Below are 23,451 nucleotides of genomic sequence, written 5' to 3'. Positions count from 1 at the left end.
TTGGGTTAAAAGAGAAAATAATCTAGGTGTCACTTCTTAATTGCGTAGTCTAGCTTTAGATCTTGTTTTAGATCTCTAATTGCATAGTTTATCCTTAAAAGACCTTGACACTGTACATCTGGGGCCATGCTTCTGCTGTTTTCCTGCACACAATGTCTGGTGTACCCCAAAGTTTTGAAAAGATAACAATAAACTAAAAAATGTGTCTCTTGCTCCTGACACAGAACTGCTCCAGGAGGACTTCCCCCATCAGGGGAGCCCCCAGGGAGAAGCCCAACATGGAACCAGCAAATTAATAGCGATCCTTTTGGTCAGTTTAGTTCTGGCTTGCTAAACACAGAGACAAAAGCAATAAGCTAATTTTGTGATGGCTGTCCATACATCACCTTCACACTGACAGAATATAATATTTTTCTGCTTTCAAGTCTTATTAGACTAATATTTAAATGAAATTATTTACTCCGGAATTTAGCAAACAGATGGCTCTGCTTTAGTAGAAACACCTATGAAAAAAGAGGGCATCTGCAGAAAGAACTGTACTTAGCATTGGTGAGGTCTCACTGCAAGTACAGCTTTCAGTTTTAGGCCACTCACATTAAAAAGGACAATAAGGTGCTAGAGTGTGTCCAGAAAAAGGCAACAGAGCTCTCGTAAGGTCTAAGAAATATGTCTTAGCAGGAATCGCTGAGAGAGCTGTTTTTGTTTAATCTCAAGAGGATGCTCAGGGGGGACCTCATTGCTCTCTGCAAGTACCTGAAAAGAGGGTGCAGTGAGGTGGGGGCCAGTCTCTTCTGCTGTGTCTGCAGTGGCAGGACCAGAGGAGATGGTCTTAAACTGAGATAGGAGAGATTCAGAGTCACTATTAGAAAAAAAAAGAAGCCACTGTCAGGTTGTCAAGTATTGGAATAGGTTGCCCAGGGAGGTGGTGGAGTCACCATCCCTGGGAATGTTTAAGAAGTTTCTGGATCTGGCACTGGATGATCCAGTTTGGTAGTTTACTCTTTGCAATGGTAGCGCTGAGTGAAGAGTTGGATTGGTGATCTTGAATGTCTCTTCCAACCTTGATAATTCTATTCTAAGAAAATGTTGTCCTGGCATGGGAGGCAATAACCAATTACTACTTAGAGAACAGAACAAAACTCTTTACAATTGAGAACACGTCACAAATATAATGATCTTAATTATGGTTCACATGTCTAGCCAGATATCCTAAATATAGTCATTGTAAAATTATTGCAAAAGACACTTAAACTATAGAGATCATGGATAAATGATTTCCAGGACCAGTCAGTTGGGTAATAAGGCCATGCTAAAGCAAATTGATTTTATAATCCTTAATAACTGTTTGAAGATATCAAAAACTAGAAAACTTCCAGTCACTACTCTATAGCCTTATATGATTATTTCTAACCTACAGCTGCATTTTGAATAGATAAACAGAAAAAAAAACCATGATACTTCTAAAAAAACCAAAAACTAAAACCAGTTTTAAATACTCTTAAAAGAAGAGTGGAAGTGGGGAGGAAAGACAAGCAGTTTTAAAAAGGCATTGACAATTTTTTTCAACTCCCTGCAGGGTAATATGAGCATATCACCAATAGCTGTGGGACCTAAAATTGTTGAAAGTGGATAAAATTTGACCCACCATCTGTTTTTCTGAAAAACAGACAATTAACAGTTTAATTGACTTGGCATACCATATATTACAGTACATATGTCACACTAGATGAAGAGATTTGGTTTCTACAAAGCTGTAGAAAAGGTGCCTTGAAGCTTTTAGATTATTCTTATTTCTTGGTTGTAATATTTTAGAGACCCTTTTGTATTTTGAGAAAAAACTATGCCCAGGGCTTAAATTCTGTCATCTGCAGCTTTTAGTCTTTTTAAATGCAATGCTAAAGTAGGAAACAATGCACCATACTGCCATGCCAAATGTAATTTATTACACTGTGCCTGTGCTTTCATTTTATGAAGCCTGCGGCTGGACTGTCAGATTACAGGTGTCCTTTAGGTTAAAATAAAAAAGTTAACAGTAGTAATTGCCATGTTAATTGAATACATAGTGTATTCACTACTGCCCAAGTATAAAGCATTTTCCCAGATTTTAAGTACACTAACACAATATACATTTTCAGGATTATTTTTGATTTAATTTATCTGTTTCTTACTATACATTTAAGTAGTTAAGCACAGGGAGAAAAATAACCAATCTGAGGAGAAAATAATATTAGCACAGTGCACTTCAATAAACAAATTGCAATCTTTAGATAGCCATAGTGTTCAATGGTTTCTATCATCAGATATTAAGTAATTTTTTAACCTAAATATGATCTACAAGTGTCATGTAGAAAGCAACCATAACACTTATTCTCTAAGATTTTTTTCATACTTTTTACAGTTAGGCTTATGATAAGATTTATTATTGCAGCTATGTACATCACCTACAGCTATTACATTCATCTCTGTTTTAAGTAATTGAAAGACAGAACTCTAAAAAATTCATGATTGTATGCAATAAATAATAAATTTGTGATAGCCTCGAGGTCTTATCAACAAAAAAGTGATTGTATTCAACAGCAAGCTCCATTTTTGTCACTCACAATTAAAGCCATCACATTTTGTTTTCCCCTCAATTTATCCAAAATTTTAAGCAGAAAGGTCTTTTTAATCTTTTTTCCTTTGTTACTACTGACAATGCTACTACCAAAAAGTTTAATTTTTTATTTAATTCACTATTTTTCAGAAAGTCAGGTACAATTTCTTCCCCCATTTGAAATTCCTAGTTGTTAAGGCAACCATTTTCTCTATGCTCCTGTATGTATTTACTGTAAATCTGGTCTATAAAAGCAGTCATTTCTTTAATTATAGTGAACTTTACCACTTGTCTGGCTTTTCCCTTATCCCTAACTCATGATATGTGAGATGGTGATTACTTTTTTTTATCCTCTTAGACCAAAGAAAGAATGCATTTAACATATTTTTTTCTCCATAGAACTATTTCAGACACCCATATGTTTCACAATTTTTAATAAATAGCTACTATATATATATATATATATATATATATATATATATATATATATAAATTATATGTGGTCTACTTGTTAGCAATGCATAGACAATAGACTGGAGGTGATTCTGGAGACCAAGTCTTAAAGGCATTTAAAGTTTATTTTTAGGGAGGTTATATAGTGTGGTTACTATCCCATTAGCATTAAATGGCCACAAGTGTTGTAATGACCCGCCATGGCAGGGTTCAGTGTTTGGCTGGGTTTGCCTTGGCCAGAGCTGCTTTTAAATTGGTTTGAGCCAAAACAGAAGCTGTTTGTTCATGGTGTGACCTATTACTTATCCTGTCTGAGCTTTTGTGCCAGTCATGTGCAGGGAAGCTCTGACTAATGGGGTAGATGAAGTATAATATTCCACAGCCCTTGGTGGTTGTGGAAATAGCGGTGCAAAGTAGGGGAGTGGATTCTGCAAATTTAAAACAGTAACTGGGAATCAAAAAAGAAATAAGAAAGAATCCAATAACACAAAAACCCCAACCACAAACAAGCTGGCTGTTTCAAGTAGTATGTAAGAATAGTTGCCTAAGGAGACCCAAAGGAGAAGGGAATCCCACTAGGATCATAATACTCTTCTCCAAGCACTGAAGTCAGCATGCTGATAAATTGCAGAATGTTCCTCCCCACTGCCCTATGCAAGTGGAAGGCAAATGTTATTGTGAGGGCACAAAAAACTTTGTGAATTTTAATCCAGGGAAAAGGAGCAAATACTAGCAAAGTTATGTGGCATCCTATCTGTGTTATTAATAAAATTCCTCTGTGTTAATTAGACAATCTGAATGCTAGACTTAAAACATGAATTAGACAAAGAAGAAATCCTTAGTTCTTTTTATACTGTGTTCCCTTTTGCTTATGCTTAGACTGAATGCATCACTCCACTGAAGTGCAAGTTGCTCTTTATCCCTTCCTTTTTCTGGATGACACAGCCCCTCATCATCTTAGATGAGATGATCTTCAGATCATCTCCCTGAAATGCCTCCTCAAAGAGGAAGAATTGCAAGCCCCACGATTTTAGGAACAAGGTGATCAAAATTTCACCAAGGAAAAAATTTTGAAATTCCTTCTTTAACTTTGGAATAATATCAGTTTTTTTCCCTACTTCCAAGAATTCAGTTGAGTTTTAAATAACCTCATTAACAGACCTTTTAATTTCCATTATTATTAAATGCCTACTAAAAGCACCTTCTAAGCCTGACTTGTGAACTCATTTGTTTCATGTCATCTAATTAATTTCATCAGGTTAACTTCTGTATTTGTTCAATAATTTACATTAATACTCAGAGAAAGTTTTCATAATATTACTTTAATTACCATTTAATTAAAATATTGGTCATGACACCTATTTAGTAAAGTTAATTTTCTTCACAAATGGGTCTCTGTAGCAATCCAAACAGTTCAACTTAATAATCTTAAGTGACTAACAAAAGCAGTAATCAAGATTTGTTAGTTTAGAGGCACATCCTCATATCTCGATATTTTCCCTGAGTTTAAAATGCAAATTTAATGGATATTATATGGTTTTATATGTTTTTCCATATTAGTCAATCATTAAAAAATAAAAAACCAAATCTGCTACCATCTCCAGTTCCATTAAAAAAATATATATTATCTGCAGAAATTGAAACAAAGATCTTAAATGCCTTTCTGTATCACTGAAGTTTCTTGAAACTATTTCAAATTTCCAAGTAATTTTAATTTCAAGTGCTTCTCTCTTAAGCCCCAGTTATAAGTAGTTCAAAACAGCATCCCAAAACTCCGTTTAGCTGAGAAGTAAGCTGTGGTCTTCTTTCATTAGCTGTCTCCATCAACTGTTAATCAGCATTATTAAAATTTTCTCCATAGAATTACAACTTTGTTCAGTTTTGCTTTCAAAATGCAGTTGTACTTTCACATAGGTAAAATAATTGAGATTGCACATACATGTTAGATTATTCAACTGCAAAAACATTTCTCTATGTGTATTTTATATATATATATTGAAAGCTGCTCCCACTTGAGGGTATCTAATTTTTTTACCATGGTAAAGGAAAATATAGAACTCTGATTGTTACAAACCATAAAGGAATAGGTATTTTTCTGGTAGTTCTCAATGTGACAAAAGTAAACCACAGAAAACTGTCTCCAAGGGGCAATAGATTGATATAAAATGTTTTTATTGTGAGTATTATGATAAGTAATTTAGAACAAGAAAAAGCTGAAAATAATTTTTAGAGGAATGACATAAAAAGAAGTGTAAGTTTATATTTCAAAATCCTCATTTTTTACTGTTTAAAAAATTTAAAAAATTATTTCTCAGATTATTTCTAGAATTACATAGTATATAAATGATGACAATTCTACTGAACCTGAGGTTTGTGATACCTAAAGTTAAAAATAGAGTCATAAAAGGAAGCTATCATGGAGATCTTAGGATAAATATTTTTTACTCTCCTATTATTTTTCTTTCACTTTAACTTAGAGGTTCTAGAAAATAAAATTAATTCTGATTATTCACTGTATTTTTAGAGTGAATGGGACCAAAGACTGCATCAGAGTCACTGAACTCCAGAGCTGTTGTCTGAAAATGGTAACATTTGCCTAGGGATATCACCTTGGATCTTCCTACGGTTTCTCTGCCACTCACTTTCTCAGGTGTTCAATCAGACTTCATAAATATTCCTGAAGTTACAAGGAATTTCAGATCAGCTACTCTCATCTTGTGTTACTTCAGCTTAGCAGATCACTTTTTACATGATTTGCAAGAGTTTCAATAGGCAAAATATTTCAGCCTAGAGGAAGGACAGAAGAAAAAAGGAAAAGACAAGGAGAGAAGAATGTGATGGAAAGAGAGTGTGAGAAGGAGTAAGAGAGAAGGGGAGAGTAAAGGAGAGAACAGAGTGGCCCTGGCAAATAGACCTTTTTGTGTAAATGGAAGGACTTTTCTTCAATATCTGGAAAAGCCATTAATTGCAAATGATAAGAGACATGGCCAGATACTAAAACACAGAAATATAAAAAAGACAACATTGAATACTTTACATATAGAAATACATGACACAGGGCTAAAAGAAAGGGGAAAGAAGAAAAAGCATTATTATGGATTTTTATTTTATTTCCATTTCTTATATTAAATATAATGATGAAAGGAGACATTCAGCATATATTTGAGATAACCAACATGAATTATCAGCGTAAATAAGGCTTCTTTTAAGTTAAAATTCTCTTGGTATATATAATTCTCAATTTAAAAATACTAAAATTAAAAAAAAATAGAAAAGAAATAAACAACCAAAAATCATTAAACAGAAATTCACGTAATGTCCCCTGTGGCAAAGAAACTAGATTTTAGTAAACTGTTGCTTCAGCACCAAAAAAAAAAAAAAAAAAAAAAAAAGATGAAAACTTAGTAAAAGTTTGACAATAACACCAATTACTATGAAAATATATACTCATCAGTTCAGAAAAATAATAAATTAATTTAATGCAAGGTAATTTAATGATTAGTGCACTATCTCCGCACCATTTTTGGAAGTAAGCTGGTGTAATAGTTTTGCCTGGGGTAAGGAGTAGTTTTCTTCCCAGAGGTTCATGGTGCAGTTTTGGATTTGTGAAGAAAATAGCATTGATGAGACACTGATGTTTTACCTACTGCTGATCAGTGCTTGCACAGAATCTAGGTCTTGGGCATTTCTCACCACCCTAATAGTGAGGCTGTAGCAGCACAAGCAAGAGGGGCCACAGCCAGAAGAGCTGATGCCAGCTGACCCAAGGGTGGCCCAAAGCATCTGATGTCACACTCAGCAAGAAGAGCTGGGAGAAGGAGGGAGACAGGGACCTTCAGAGACACAGAGCTTGCATTCCCAAGTAACCATTATGAATAATGGTGCTAAACATCTGCCTGACAGCAGGAAAAGGAAAATTAGTGCCCTGCCTAGTTTTGCTTGCATGTGCAGCTTTTGATTTACTTATTAAACTCTGTCTCAGTCCATGAGTTTTCTCACTTTTTTTCTGTTTGGATTCTGCCCCCCCCCCCATCCTGCTGCAAGGGGTACGAGCACGTGGCCATGTGGGATTTAGGTGCCTGCTGGGGTTAACTGCAATAGTCAAATATAAACAGGCAAATCATTACAGCATTAAAGCATTATAGCTTTTAGGCATTTTTTCTGGAAATGTTACAAAAAATGCCAATCAACAACAAACTGAAATAAATGCCAGCAATAAATGCAAGATACACTCTAATACAATATAAGTGATTAATAGAAATTTCTCAGACTATGAATATATATGATGAAAAGGCCTGCTGATGTAGTTGTTTTCTAGCATAATGGCACTCACAGAAATTAATTATTGACTTGGAGGAAAAAGAAGGGAAAAAAAAAATATTTTCAGGGCATATGCTTGGCAATATGGAAAACTCAGAAGTCCAAGTTAGAAAAGTGTAGTATCTTAATCAGTAATTCTTTGAACGTTTCATCTGGAAAAAAATTGAAAAAAAATCTATACATATATACACTTTAAGTTCTGACTGTATTCTAAATGCAGTGCTGACCTGCTTGCAGCTACCTGACATACTCAAATATACAAAACAAAACAACTCGCTTCACTCTTCACCCAAGCAAGATGCATTTTCAGCCCTCTGTTCCATGCAATGCCAACAGATGAAGAAATTTAAGCAACTACTATGCCATACTATTACTTCAGTAGATAAACAGATGGAAATCTTACTTCTGTCACCCTTTCACAGGCTGATGTAGCAGGAAATTCATCTTAGTGTTTTGAAAGCTGACATCTCCAGAGACTACCACACACAGCCCTTCACCACTGCAAGGAAATCGATGCAGTGCAGCCAGGAGGGGAGCCTCCACCAACTCAAATTCAAGTGTAGTAAAAGGCATGGACTAATCAGGCATGGCAAATTCTCAGTGTTGTAAAATGTGTGGAAAAAAGAGGTTTGAAGTCAGGAATCATGGCCAGTTGGTGGAAAACACAAAAATCATGTACTGCAAATAAGGAGGTAGATTCACTCAGAGATAAGAAAGGTATTAAGTGTGGACAAAGAACTCTATATTCCTGCCACTTTTTAGAGCTCTTCAGGTCAAGATATCCTAACTGCTGTTCTGTCATGTTGGGCTTTTAAATTCTACTCTATGCCCAGGAGAACCTTAAAAAAAAATTAATTGCTTTATTATTTGTGTATTTGTTTTTGATTTCAGTTACAGAGATAAACCTCAAAAATGCTTGTAAAAAATTTTGAACTTAAGCTGCTTTGAATATATTTTTTTAGCCCCAAATCAAATATAAACAGTTACTTTCTTGTAACATACATGCTTAACAAAGAAGACAACAAAACTGATTGCAGTCAAATACACACTGAAATGCTGCAGAGAACAAATCAGAGTAACAGCCACTTAGCCCAGTGTCCTGGTTTAAGCATAGCTAATTCTTAGGGCCATAGCAAAAGATGACCTTTCCACATGAAATGTATTCATATTGCCCAACAGACTAAGGTCAGAGCAGTGAGAATCCTTCTGCTTCTTTATGGATAACACTATCACAAAAGGTTGAATTGGTAAATGCTTTTAATTAAATATTGTAAAGCTGAAAGAATGACCTACAATTTTATTGAAGAAAATTAAAAAGTCATGGGAGTCACCTTCAAACAAAAACTTGTCTGGCCAGTTCTCCACTGACAAGAGGGGAATTGTAGCAAAGGATCATAAGTCATATGCCTCCTTCCTTTTAACCAAACAAAATTAAATACACTCATGAATATTAAATTGACTTGTTGAAGAAAAATAACCTCATTTTTAAATCAGCTTGGAGAATATAATATTAGACAGCACTAATGCAGAGAATCAGAATAATTAGGGTAGGAAAAGACCTCTGAAGATGGCCTAGTCCAAACTGAGATCATCTAGTCCAATAGCCAAATCAGATTTAAAACTCAACATTCAAAGAGAAACTAATATGCAAAAAGCACCAGTAAATAAATCTTTTGGGACATAGAGAGACGAAATGGAGAAAAAGCATACAATTTCGTTATCTAAGAACTTGCTTTTAGACCAAAGAACTATTTTCACCAATGTGGGAATGTGAACATAAAAGTTTCTCAATACCAAAAAGATTCACCTTCCAGAAATTATTTTAAAAGATATCCAAATAACCCCCCACAAAAATACATGATGCAATGACTTTTAGAGACACAGCTTGTTAGTTTTAAATGACCTGAGACCAATATATTTGTTTTGAAAGATTACAGAGTTACAAGAAATACTGGAAAAACTTTATTGAGAAGCTAAATTCTAGTGGCTGCATAAAATGTTCTAACTTTTTAACCCTCTACTACATGATATTTTAAAGACCTTCTTCATAATAGGCTTTTAAGTATCAGAAATGCAGCTTAAAAGTATTATGAAAGATAATATCTGATGCAACATTGATATATATTTGTCCCTATAAATTTTATCAAGTATATAATTTTTAATATTTAAAAATTACAGATTACATAGTAACATTTGACTATTTGTTGGGTTAAAAGTACATTTGTGTATGTTCAAATACACATGTACACAAAAAAATTGCACACAGTCTCTTGATTAAGGGTAGAAAATGGCTGGTAGACCAACAGTAGTCTTTTTATTCAAACCCAAAGGCAAAACTTATATCCTGATAAAGACAGGAAATTCCTTGTTTCAGTAGTATACAACAAACATGGAATTTTCTAATAATGAAGATGAATTATTGAAGATTGAAATGTTAAAAACCTGTTGGAAGAAATTAGTAATTAAGAACTAATATCCCAATAACAACAACAAAACTAGAAAAATAAAAACAGTTAAAAACAAACAAACAAAACCCTCCAAAAACAAACAAACAAAACCCCCAAACAAAACAAAAAACCACAAACCTAAACCAAAAACACATCAAAAAAGTTGTACTGAAGGTATGCATCAAAGTTTTGGAAGAACTTATTTTCTAGGGAACAACACATGATCATTTGTAAACAGCCTTCTCATAAACCCCAAAAGCTACTGACAATTAGCAATTAAATAAGACAGGTACTCCAGCAGAGAGAGGAACAAAAATTTCCAATTTGCCTAGCTGCCATAATGCAATAGCAGAAAACCTACATAATTTTTCTATACCCAGGATTCTATGAGAAGAACTTGGGTTGTTACTTAAATTGCAGGTTGAAAAGCCTAAAAAATGTCCAGTTTCTTAAGGTGATTTTAGTACTGTACGACAGAATCGCAAATACAATTTCTATTTTCAGAAAGAATTCCAAAGGACACCTGAAAAGTACAGATGTAAACCTGAGATGGAATAAGACTGTAGAAATTATAATTAAGCCTAAATTCAGCTGACACGTGGATAAAAATTACATCCACAAACCATCATGGTTTTTTATTAAGCAATGTCCTGCATTATAAATCCACTAATGCTTTCCAGAATGATTAGCTTGCATAGAGATGAGAGGAATTCAGTTTAGGTATACTATTTGCAGTTCTAAAAGGGCATTTGAGGAAGCCCAAATGAAAGGTTCTTGCAAAGATTAGGAACTCTTTCATAAAATGACAGACTTTTTTTCTGCATGTCAGCTTAAAATGTAGTTGGTTGATGGTAAAAGTAAATGGTCAGTTCTGCCAGAGGAGAGAAGCCACTAATGGACTTCTTCAGTATCTAAACTGTTTCAAAGAGTCACAGAATGGGTAAGGCTGGAAGGGAGCACAGTGAGTCATCTGGTCCAATTTCCCTGCCAAGCAGGGTCATCCCAGAGCATAATGCCCAGGAGAATGTCCAGATATTGAATATTTCCAGCTCTTGAATATTTCCAGTGAGGGAGATTCCAGTGCATGGTCACTACACATTAAAGAAATTCTTCCTCGTGTTCAGGTGGAACTTCCTGTACCCCAGTTTTTGCTCATTGCCTCTTGTCCTATTGCTTGGCACCACCAAATAGAGCCTGGATCCATCCTCTGACACCTTCCCTTAAATACTTATAGACATTGATGAGATCTGCTCTCCAAGATCTTTTCTCAAGATTGAACAAACCCAGCTCCCTCAGACTTTCCTCATAAGAGAGATGCTCCCAGCCCTTAATTAACCATTTTGCCCTCCACTGGACTCACTCCAGGAGCTCCATGTCTCTTTGTCACTAGGGATTCCAGAACTGGACAAAGCACTCCAGATGTGCCTCACTAGGGCTAAGTAAAAGGCCAGGATCATCTCTGCTGATCCGATGGCAATGTTCTTTCTAATGCACTCCAAAACAACACTGGCCTTCTTGGCCACACAGGCACGCTGCTGGGCTCATGGTCAGTTTGTTTTCCAGCAGGACCCCCAGGTCCTTCTCCACAGAGCTGCTTCCCAGCAGGACAGCCCTGAGCCTGTACTGGTCCATGGGGTTATTTTTCCCCATGTGCAGGACCCTGGACTTGCCTGTGTTGAATTTCAAACTCTTCTCTGCCCATCTCGCCAACCTCTTAATGTCCTTCTGAAGGCCTGGACAACCCTCTGATTTGTTGGGCAGTCCTCCCAGCTTTGTGTCATCAGTGAACTTGCTGAGGAGGCATCTGCCCCTTCATCCAAGTCATAGATGAATAAGTTAAACGATATTCCTCCAGTATGGAACCTTGGAGGACACCATTAGTGAAAAAACCTTCAACTAGGTTGTCACTGATTATGACCCTCTGGGATCTGCCATTCAACCAGTTCTCAATCCACCTCACTGCCCACTCATCCAGTCAACAGTTCCTGATTTTGGCTATCAGGATTTTATGAGAGACAGTGTCAAAAGCCTTGATGAAGCCAAGGTAGACAATATCCACTGCTTTTCCCTCATTAATCCAGGTGGTTGCTTCACTGTAGAAGGTAATCTGTTTGGTCAAACCTGATTATGTGAATCCATGCTGAATACTTCTAATCTAATACTTTTTGCCCTCCATATGGGCACAAATGGTCTTCAGAATGAGGTGCTCCATCACCTTTCCAGGGATTGAAGTGAGGTTGACTGGCCAATAGTTCCCCGTATCCTTCTTGTCCTTTTTGAAGATCAGGGTGAGATTTTCTTTTTTCCAGTCTCCAAGCACCTCTCCTGATTTCCCTGACCTTGCAAAGATGACTGTGAGTGACCTCGCTATGGTGTCCAGAAGTTCTCTCATGGACACTTCCAGCCAGAGCCCATGGGGTTGTGGATGTCAAGTTTGCTTAGGTGTTATCTAACCCAATCCTCCTTCTAAGCAATCTAACCTAATCTTCCTTCTAAGACTCCTTTACCCTGGTCTGTGTCAGAGAGTCCTGAGGGCTGATCATGTCAGTGAAGATTGATGCAAAGAAGGCATTTGATAACTCTGCCTTCTCTGTGCCCCTTGTTACCAGGGTCCCCTCCATTTACCAATGGGCCCACAATATCCTTCTGTTTGTTTTTTTTTTTTTTCCTGTTATTGATATATTTTAAGGAGCCCTTCTTGTTGTCCTGGACATCCTTGGCTAGATTTAATTGCAGATGGGCCCTTGGCCTTCCTGGTTTCATTTCTACTTATATTGACAATCTCTCTATATTGATTCCAAGAGGCCACTTCCATCCCTGCTTTCATCTCCTGTGTATTTTCTGTTTATGTTTGAATAATGACAGGAGTTCTTGATTTATTCACACACATTTCTCCCCTCTGTCTGATTTCTTACTTGTTCGGATGTATCATTCTCGTGCAGGGAAGGAAGTGATGTTTGGATATCAACAAGCTCTCTTGGACCCCATTTCCCTGTGGTGCCTTTTTCTGTGGGATTCTTCAAGGAACATCCCCAAAAAGACTGAAATTGTCTCTCCTGAAGTCAATGGCTGTAATTTGACTTGCTGTCCTCATTCCTCCTCACCCAATATTGAACTTCACAATCTCATGGTCACTACAGTCCGTGCTGCTCCCAACCTTCATATCACCGAAAAGGCCTTCCCAGTTCATTAGTATGAGGTGAAGCAGTACACTATTCCTTGTGGGGTCTTCCAGTACCTGTGTCAGAAAGCTGCCATGAATGCTTTCCAGGATCCTCCTGGATTGTTTCTGCTTTGCCATGTTGCTTGTCCAGCAGATGTCAGGGTAGTTAAAGTTATTGTCTGACAAAATATTAGAAGACGGAAAATAAGGCAAGCAGTGAAATGACAAAGCTTGCCGATGATAGCTTACACAAAACAGTAAAGAGGACAGTTACCTGTGAAGAAATAAAGGTCCTGCAAAACCTAAGTAAAGTAAGCAGTAAAATGTAAGATTAAATACATTGTATTTTCTAAGAAAAAAAAATGGAAAGGCATCAGATAAAGCTAGTAGAACTACGGTGAACAGAAAGAAACACTTCTTCACTGAAATGTCCTTGCTATAAAATATTAGAATACGAAAATTATATGTGAGCTTGAGAGGAAAAACAGACGAAATAATGAATGAAAAAGTCCATCAAGTTTTACTTTAAATACACTGGATTTAGGAAGTGTCTATTCCATAAACTGTTAGGAGTAAGAAAACATTTTGAGAAGTATCACTACATACTTGCTTGCTCTTTTATCCTCATGTTGTACCCATTTAAATGAATCTTTATTATGCCTCTCTACAACTGCTCTCATATTCTTGTAATCTGGGGATAACAAACAGAAAATTTTATGTTGAATGCATTGTTTGAAAATTAGATAAAAATACTGTTAACATATTTGGATAATGCTGACTGAGTAGTGTCAGAAAACGTCAGTGGTGAATCGTGGCCAACAAAGCAGGAAGAACACAAGAGTAAAATACAAACCCAATTACTATCTTGGCATTAAGTTAACAAGGGGAACTGCCCCAAGTTTCTGAAATGGATGCATTTTTGCTCAATATGTTCAAGAAATATCTGAAATAGAAATGATCTTGAATTATAAAATTTGGAACAACTTTCAGCAGACACGGAATCAGTACAGAAAATTTTTTCTTGTATTAGTAAACTGTTGGTAAGTAGTGTTGCACAAAAATAAGTTTTTAATTTTTAAAAAATACAAAGCAGCATTTGCATTTAAGAATTTGAACTAATCATAAGACTTACATAGATTAAAATAATTTTCAAGGATTTTCACTATTGGAGTGAATCTCTGCATGTCATTCTTTTTGCAAAATGAAGTTATGAAGCACAAGGAATAAAACTGGGGCTAGAATCCAATTAAATAAGTAATTTATATGATTCTAATTAATGCACCACAAAACACAAAGAAAACAAAGAGAACAAGCATATGATGAGAAATACAGAGAAGAGTGGATTGAAAGGCAACAGAAATCATCAGAACAGTGAAAATGCCACAAGAGAATATACACTGAAATTTATAAAATTGAACAATTCAGAAAGTAGAAATGTGTCATAGATTTAATTCTTGATTTTGGTGTGCAGAAAGCAGAAAAGTTTATTTCCTCCATCCTCACAAAAGGGGAATTTCATAGTATTTAACTAAAGAAACACAACAACTGTCTTGTGAAACCCAAAACTACACAATGAAACTGCCCACAATCTCACGGAGATTTTGGTTTTTTTGCTTGATTTTTTTGTTTGTTTTTGTTTTTGGTTTTTTTTTTAATTAGCAAGTAATAAGAACAGCAAGAATTAAAGACATATTTTTCTCTTGGTAGAATGAACATGAAGGCATATGTTTCATAGATAAGCTACTTTAACAGTTTGTCAAAATGAGACCTTCCTGAAGCCTGTGTTATGGCAAAAGTTTCTTATTTCACACATTTGAAATTCATGTTTCTAGACATGGGGGACTAACAATGGATTCAGATAATTCCCTATTCTGTCACCAATAGAAAAAAAAATCACCACTGGGCAGTAAGTCATTGAAAAATATCTTTGTGCCATCTGCAACAAAAAAATTCAGATGTGTCTGAAACTCAGTGCTTGTTGCTAGGAAAATAAGATGAAATGTGGATCACAAACTCCAGACAGCTGTCCCAGGCTTCACTAGTATCCCAAGAACTCAGGTACAAGCCATACTGCTTGAAGCAAGATGAATGTCATGGTTTAAGCAAAAAGAAATCTTCTGAAATACTGGATGTCAGAGTGTAAATGCCATATCCTAAAGTTAGATCATCATTGTGGAAATGTGAACAAGCAAGTCTATTTTGCTTCAAATTAACTTTCTGCCTACACTGTTATTTAGCTTAGCATCTTAAATAATCCTCTACTTAACACCTATCATTGCACTTTAGTCAATATAACCTTCTTCAACTTTATTTTCTTATGCAATTAGATTGGATTATATCTGATGTATGAATAAACAGTTTTTGTCCTAATAGGAGGCAGAAATATCAGGATAACCTGCTGATTTAAGAGTCTTTTAAAATTAGAGAACAAATAAAGCAGATATACCAAAAGAGAAAAATTCCCTCACATTTGGCTATAGCACAGAAACTGAGGGTGTGATATTCGGACCTAAGAGAAGATGACTGCCCTGAGGTTAGCTTGGGCTGTTTCAGAAGACTCAAATCTGACCTAAACAGAAGTTCAGCTTTCTTACATGATGCTGATAAAGCAAATTTTTACTATGTTTGCATTACTGATTTAATTCCCCTCTACATCTTTTCCTACTAATTTACACCATGACTAAATTAACACTATTTGTTAATCCCAAAAAATTTTGTCACACAGTTTATGTTGTATAAGGAATATCTCATATTTAATCTTTTATATGTGTCCAAAGTTACAAAAGGAGACAAGTGTGTATGAAAACTATTACACTTTATATTCTCATATATAATTTTCTAGGAACTATAATATTCAATTGCTAAATTTAAAAAAAATTTTGTGAGTCAATAAATTCACAATTCTGCAAAATCTTATCTCAGAAAGATGGGTTTCTTTGAATGCTCTGCCATAAATTTGTTTGTCTCATATTTTGTGCAACAGTTTTTTACTCAATTATAGATGAAAACCATTCAGTTCCAGTGTTTGAGTATGTTGGAGATTGTTTCTCTAATACTACTGTTTAGTTAGATACTTCTTTCCACTTTACCATGGCTTTGAGAATAGAAGTGCTACGTTGACAATATGGCACCATTTCCTGAAATATTGAATGATCCTAAGCATTCATGAAACACGTCAACATTTAAAACTATTAATTTGTGGTTTCTTTTCATAGTAATGATATGGGAAGTCTTAAAATAATCCACTTTATTTGTTTTACTTGGCAATTGCCCAACCACCAAAGTCTGATCTCATTTCTAAAGAAAAGTTTTCAAATAATCTCTAAAATTATGATGTGAAAATAATTCACTTACGATTTCTAAATATTCCCTATTTTTACTTAATAATGCTACACATATATTTGTTTTAGTGGTTTTACTTTGAAAAAGATTTACAAGTTCCTGAGAAATGCCCATTAGCAGCTGGAGCACCAAAGGAATGCTACACTTAATGCTATTCAATCGTATTTTATGAATTCCCTCAAACTAATGTAATTTAGGCCTTTCAAGATTGCTCCATGATGAAAACTAATCAAGAGCAGTGGGAATGATCAGAAGAAGATTCAGTTCAAAAATCAATGGATCTAATGTAAAATGCTAATGTAATTGTACCTGTCACGTAAGCAGAAATTTACAAGCCTTAAACACATAATAAATACATGTAAAAATAAATACAGTATCAGCCATAGCTGGCTGTCTAAGTGAATACTGGAATTTGTGAGGTGGAAGAGGTCAAGTTAAAGTAATACATTTGATCTAGTCAAGAGATGAAAAAGCAAGTTAAGCATACATTCTAAAGAATTCATGAAATAACTTAAACTGAAATTTTCTTTGACCCTGACTTCTAGAAATCATCATTAAGTATTTCTAAAAATTCTCTACAAAGGGAAAAGTCTTTGTAATTTTTTTTTAATTATAGTAAACAATTCAGTGTTATGTCACAGCCCTGAATGCATTGTTCTAATGCAAATACTCAGTTTACTTCATCGGACTTTCTTTCAACTTCCAATAAATAAATTTCAAAACTTAAATTGCAGAGCAGCTGCTAATCCAAAATACTACCCATTTATGCATCTGTTTGCAGTGCCTACCATCATTACTAGAAAGGACTTAACACAGTTTTTAAAGCAACAGAAATAGCAACACCTTAAGACTTGAATTGCCTTTGATACCCTTTCCATTTTATTTTATGACCATTGCCCAATTTCTGAGATTCTAATGAACACATCCTCTCAGGGATCAAGATGAGGGCAACTAAGATTAAAAAAAAAAATCAAATACTCTGGATTGGCAGCAAGGTGGTGGTGGGGAATCCTACAAAATAAACTCAAACCAAAACAAAAAGAGAAAAAAAAATGCAACTCCCCCCCCCCCCCCAACCACCACCACAGAGCACCTATTCATTGAGTGTTTACTGCATTCAAGTGCTATTTAGAGAACTAAGATAAATTACCGTTGTAGGGCAAGAGAGAAATAGATTCAATATCTAGGCATACAATCACAAGCTTGATTATATGGAGATGCTCTTGTGAATGCTCACCCCTTCTGTACCCTTCTACCTATTCATATTCAATTAATTTTATTATTGCAGAACTATAGCTTCTAAGAATAAATGTAACTCATGAATAAAAGAAGACATAGCATATAAGAATAGACAATAATCCTCTCTCTGCTTCAAACGAAAACTATTGCAAGTAAAACTATTTTATCAGGAAAGAAAAATGTAAATAAAAGAATCAACAACTTGAGCTCTGCAAGTTAGAGTTCAGGTCTAAAACTCATCTTTTTCCATGAAAATATGGTTCTAGTTTTGCTGTATTAACAAATTATTAAACTTGTTTATAGTAATCATTCTCTTGCCTCTTTCAATACTCTGAATGTGGAAATCCTAGGTCTTAATTAATACCATGCAGCAAAGTACTAAGATCTTCCTATCTTAGTCCACTAGGTATGAATATCAAGAGTGAACAAGTGCACTTGTACCATACCATTGTGGAGCTTTACTTTACATTACAGGTAAGTTATGGACAAAAAAAAAAAAAAAAAAAAAAAATATTGCGCAGGTTTATTCACAATGCTGATTCTCAGCCACATCAGCTCCATTTCTAATACACACAGTCACTGGTTTACTTTTGCCTCTCCTCTCTCATTTTCTGATGAATAATCATACTTTCTATTATCTGTTTTTTGTACTAGACAGAAACCATGCAATTAATAAAGTTCTTGTAAGAAAGACATATTTATATTAAAGTAATATTAAAAAAACCCTAAATCTTTAATAATACAGAAATGCATCTGTATGTATATATATATATATATGTTGTACTTTAGCTTTTTTTTATTTTTCTGTTCATAGTCTATAAAAAAATGTATGTCATTCCAGAAGTATCAAATAGCAACAGATTGTTTATATAGTGCATTTTGCCAATTAAGACCATAAAGGACAACATTATTAGGTTTTTCTTTGTCTTGGCTCAAAACTTAGCAGCAATTCAAGCTGTTCACTTGCAGTGGATTTTTTTATGTTATGATAGGCATTACTTTTCAAAAGAATGTAGGAACTAATCAATTTTTTTACTCATTCAGCTTTAAATAATCACACAATTATTTCACTTTAATAGTTACCAATATTAAATAAAAGAAAATAAGAGTAAAATTCTATGTCAAAACTGAACTGCTTTAACAAAACATCAAACAAAATGTGTGCAGTTTCATGTAACATAAGACCTTTAAATATAACTTTTTTTTTTTTTTTTTACAATTCAGCTTATATTTTCCTCTTTTTAAAACTGACAGAACTGGAAATAGAATGCATCCACTCATTTATATGAAAGAAAAACATTCCATAATATTGTCCTAATATTTTTGGTACACCATTACATTTGCTTCCAGTGATGTCATTACCTTTGTAGTTAACCTTGAAACCAATTGAGCCCACACTTTCATCCGTTTGAAGATGCAACCACATCTGATTGCTCATGCTCACAATTAAGTCTGGTACAAAACTCCCGGTTAACCTACAGATAGAAGAAAATTTCTGTAAAGCCATTAAGCAAGGAGATTTTTTTTTTTTTGTAAAAAATCTAAATACTTGCCAAGCATTTTTTAATGTTTACTTTAAAATTCATTGCATTCAGCTCACACTAAATTAGTTACTTACTGGTTTACCAGCCAAGATAGCTCTCATATTTCCAATGACTGGAAATTTGATAGTAAACACATGCAACTATTATTTATGTTGTATTGAAATAGTTTATCTCACTTTCAGTTGCTACTCCAGAAAAAAATGCAACTTCCCTAATCATTAACCTTATCTGACAATCCAGTGTCCACTACTCAGGTACATGAAGGCATAGCATTATAAGCCCATAATGAAGTATCAGAGTGATTCTTTGATTTTTCTAGTATGCAACTACCTACCTTGAAATACATGCCTTCCATATCTAAAAGAAAGCTGTTATTTTTAAGTAGCAACAGTATTTTGAATGCTCGTGTGCTCCCTGCACTCCCTCTCATCTCCTCTTCTACAACAAAGGAAGAACAGCCTGACAAGAATCAGCTGTTGTCTGTTCCTTCATTAAGAAAACTAACAAATATCACAACTTTAAAACCTTCTATTGCTACAGAGTGCTGATTAATAGAAGTAAACTGAATTTTCTTTCTTTTATTTTTTTTAATTTTAATATTGTTTGCAAAAATTTGCAGATCAGCACAATTCTAAATGTTGATTCTATTTGCTAAATGAACAGTGTGATAGCAATTAGGAAATGTGAAATTTGCAGTTTTATATTATACTGCATTTTCTTCCCAAAATTTTGTCTCAAATTTGGTAATAGTTTTTTATCTGAAATGAAATGCTGAAAAGTTTCCAGCTATTTTTCATTCTTGTAAAGTGGATCACAAGCACAATAGTGTATAGCAGTGAAAACTGTTCATTTTTTAAGCTCTAACCATTCTTTAAAGATAGCTGAAACTTAAAATGGACTATTTAAAAGCATTTTACAGTTAATTTTAGTTCTTCCCTCTGGTCTTTTTTAGCTTCCTTCTGTATTAAATAGTCTGCTGAGGAAAAAAAAAAAAAACATGTCTGTTTCCCACATCTGTGTTCACAGATGGAGCTACTAGAAAGACTCTTGCCAGAACTGAACAAGTAAATGCCTGGCCAAAAGAACATATTAACTGCTTATTCCTGCACTAAGGGAAAGTGCCTTCAGTGAGTGCACTTTGCCAAATTAGTAGATTAACAGGATGTTTCTGAGAAACCACACTGATGTAATGGCTAACAGAGTTTTGTAATTGTCACTGGTGTCTGACAGTATGTAGTTTGAATATTAACAGCATTGAGAATAATAATCTCTCTGTTGTGACAGACAGAACAAATTCTATGATAAACCCACATCAAAATGTTCAGCATTTCTATTATCTGAAATTAATTATACATACTTTTATTTCATCCATCATTTTTACAATAAATACTTTCCAAATAAATACTACAGGAGGGAAAAAAAAATCTGAAAATACATTTTTGAAAAAAAAAAATCAAGAGAACACAACAATCACTTGTTGATCTATCTCTAAGTCCTTAGGGATCCCTGTAAAACATTTAGGAATTGGCCACGGAACAATAAGATCCAGAAAAGAAAAACCATTATTATATGAAGGAAGATATTTAAGAAAATAATGAAAGTCTGCAGCATAGAATTATTCTTTCTGTCCTTCTGGGGGTTTATGTAGGTTCCTCTACCCTGAATTCAGTACCTAGATTCCTCTCCTGGAACTACATTTTTCCTTTTAAGAGCTGAGTAGTGAACACTGACAGCAGTAGAAATGGAAGTATGTGATTATGAGATCTCCCTTTTTATTAAACAGCTTAACAGTTACAACACTCAGCAGGTGTTTTCCACTTCTCCCTGTACAACTCCAGAACTACTCCTCCCACATCCTAGTGACATATATTCTCCCCCTGAGAGAGTACGCTGAAGACTGGGTTTGAGGACATTCAGAAGATTGTGACACTCTCCATTTGCTGAAGACAACCTGTAATATGAGATTGGACACATGCACACCCAATACAGCAAGCATACTAAAAGATTGAATTTCAAAAATTTTTAAGCTGGATTTTCAAAAGGTATGTTACAGGAACCAGTGCCTAGATGGATACTGCATTAAAAGTCGCCTGGAGCAATTGTCAGAACCAACTGCTGAAAGCAGTCCTGGAAAAGTGCTGTGACTTGTGTATGGAGTCACCATTTATTTTCCCCTCTTCCCCTCTATCCCTTGGTAATAACACTTAACACTGCTCCACCTTGCATTTTAGTTTCATAGGAAAGCACTAAGAATGCTGTCATATCAGTCATCTTTTCAGACAGAAAGTATTATAGCAGTCAGGTTTAAATTCACTTGGGTGCCAGGCTCACCAGGCTGGAGCAGACTGCCACATTGCTGGGTGCATGGACATACAGGCTCAGAACCACAGGCACCCAGGGAAACTTAATGGCAAGTACTGAAAAGGCTTTGGAGTTATCTCCTTCTGTGATTAACATCAGAATAGGAATAATCAGGACTGCAATTATCAGTTTAGGAAGCCTAATGCTATTGAAATGCCACTTAACTTCCGTTTTTGCTTCTCAACCTTCCTATCAAGCAGTGCCCAGCAAAACCAGCAGATTAAACACTTGGATAAATTTCTTGATTAACCCTGATAAATTGGAAGATAAATGTTTTCACATTATTAACAAGTAAACGAGACATATTTAAACCAATGTTCTTTAGCAATTTTCCAGGGGAAAGATAATTATTTTAAAATTTAAAACCCAAAAATTAAAAGATACAACAGCTGATTTATTAGCTATGCATCATATCTCAGACAAAGTCTGCATGGCTCACAGGAGAAAAGATTTACATGGTTTTTAGAGTACTTAATTATCTTCCATCTTCTGTGTAATTTTTTTATTCATTTTAACCCTAATAACTTTACCAATTGATACTTCTGATCACAGGATAATGATTCTATGGGTAAACAAAAAATATACTTATTGTGGCTTGTTGTATAATGTTACTTAATATTAAACCTCCATAAATTAATGGGATATTTTTTTGCTTTTCCAGGATCCATGTCCAGTCCTTCTGACAAAAAAAAGCCAAAGAAGTGTTTCCCCTGATAAGCAAGAGGAAAGAACTGCTGACAGCAGATATGGAGAAGGTCAAGATAATTCAGAGTTTTTTGCCTCAGTCTTCACTGGCTGTCAGGTTTCTCTCAAGTCCTTGATCCTCTGCATGGGATTTGGGGGAGAGAGAACCTGCTCTGTGAGCACAGAGAAGGTTCAAGACCACTCAATGAAACTGAAAAGTCACAAGTCTGTGGGGCCTGATGACATCATCCCAGGATCATAAGGAAACTAGCTGATGTTGCCAGGTCACTCTCCATCACTGGAAAAGTCATGGCAGTCACAAGGTTACAAGAAGGAAGGAGGAAAATATCACTCCTGAGAGAAAGGAAGATCCAGGAAACTACAGACCTGTGAACTTCAGCTCTGTGTTTACCTTCCAGCAGATGGACACTCCTGTCCAACTTGGTGTCATCTGCAAACTGAGTGAGGGTGCACTCAAACCCCTTGTCCTGACTATATTATTAAAGATATTAAACAAAATAGAACAAAACATAAAGGAGAGAATGATTACAAAACCAATTAAAAATAGAAGGCCAAATAATCTATCCTCTCGAGGAAAAATCTAAAGGGGAATTCATTCAAAAACTCTGTAAATCTTAGTAAAAATGTATGTTCTGTTCAAAATTTTGCAATTACTAATACGAATGAGGTAAAATTAGGACAGAGAAAGAGGCAAAGCTTGGGTTTAGTGTACTCAAATGAACATTCTTATGGTGAATAATGGAAAACTACAATAAGTAAAATTTTTTTATACATTTCAAATAAATATACTGCAGGGAATATTGTTCTAAAGAATCCTAATTTTGTAAGTTTTTTGTTTTATGATTAAATATATTTTGTATTAAACTTGCATCATATTCTTATCTGTGTTTTTATTATTAACTCATTTGAACTAATTATAACTTCAGGTGTTTGCTGAAAGGTCAGTTTATTTTAAATTAACAGCTAAATATAATTTGGCCTTTAAAAAATATTTTCCAAATAGCAGGTAATCCCTTACAGGCAAATTACTATTTTTAAGCATTAGATCTTTTTTTTTTTTTAAATAAAATTGTCTCAGAATCGAAAAAATAAATGCAATGTACTTTAAAAGACATTAATATATCCTACAGGACTGATTTATTCAGACTAGAACTAGAGTTATATAAAACAATTCATTATAAGTCTTAATTACAGTGTTCTGCATATTTTCAAGTCACTGTGGAACAAACAGAATCACTGACTTATAACACTGTCTCGAAAATTTTACAAAGTAATAAAATTCTG

The 23,451-nt window shown here is 34.7% G+C and overlaps 1 protein-coding gene across 2 annotated transcripts in view; it reads right to left on the bottom strand.

The window, feature by feature from the left end:
* CSMD3 (CUB and Sushi multiple domains 3) overlaps window positions 1-23,451 on the bottom strand; it is a 581,291-nt gene that overhangs the window by 283,344 nt on the left and 274,496 nt on the right. For both annotated transcript variants that reach the window (XM_077782368.1, XM_021546425.3), the window contains exon 13: window positions 18,920-19,032. In XM_077782368.1, the coding sequence (XP_077638494.1) occupies window positions 18,920-19,032 (113 nt within the window). The remainder of the gene's footprint in view (window positions 1-18,919; window positions 19,033-23,451) is intronic.

This window comes from Lonchura striata, chromosome 1, assembly GCF_046129695.1.
Source record: "Lonchura striata isolate bLonStr1 chromosome 1, bLonStr1.mat, whole genome shotgun sequence".
Taxonomy (NCBI): domain Eukaryota; kingdom Metazoa; phylum Chordata; class Aves; order Passeriformes; family Estrildidae; genus Lonchura; species Lonchura striata.
This window is presented reverse-complemented; position numbering and strand designations above follow the sequence as displayed.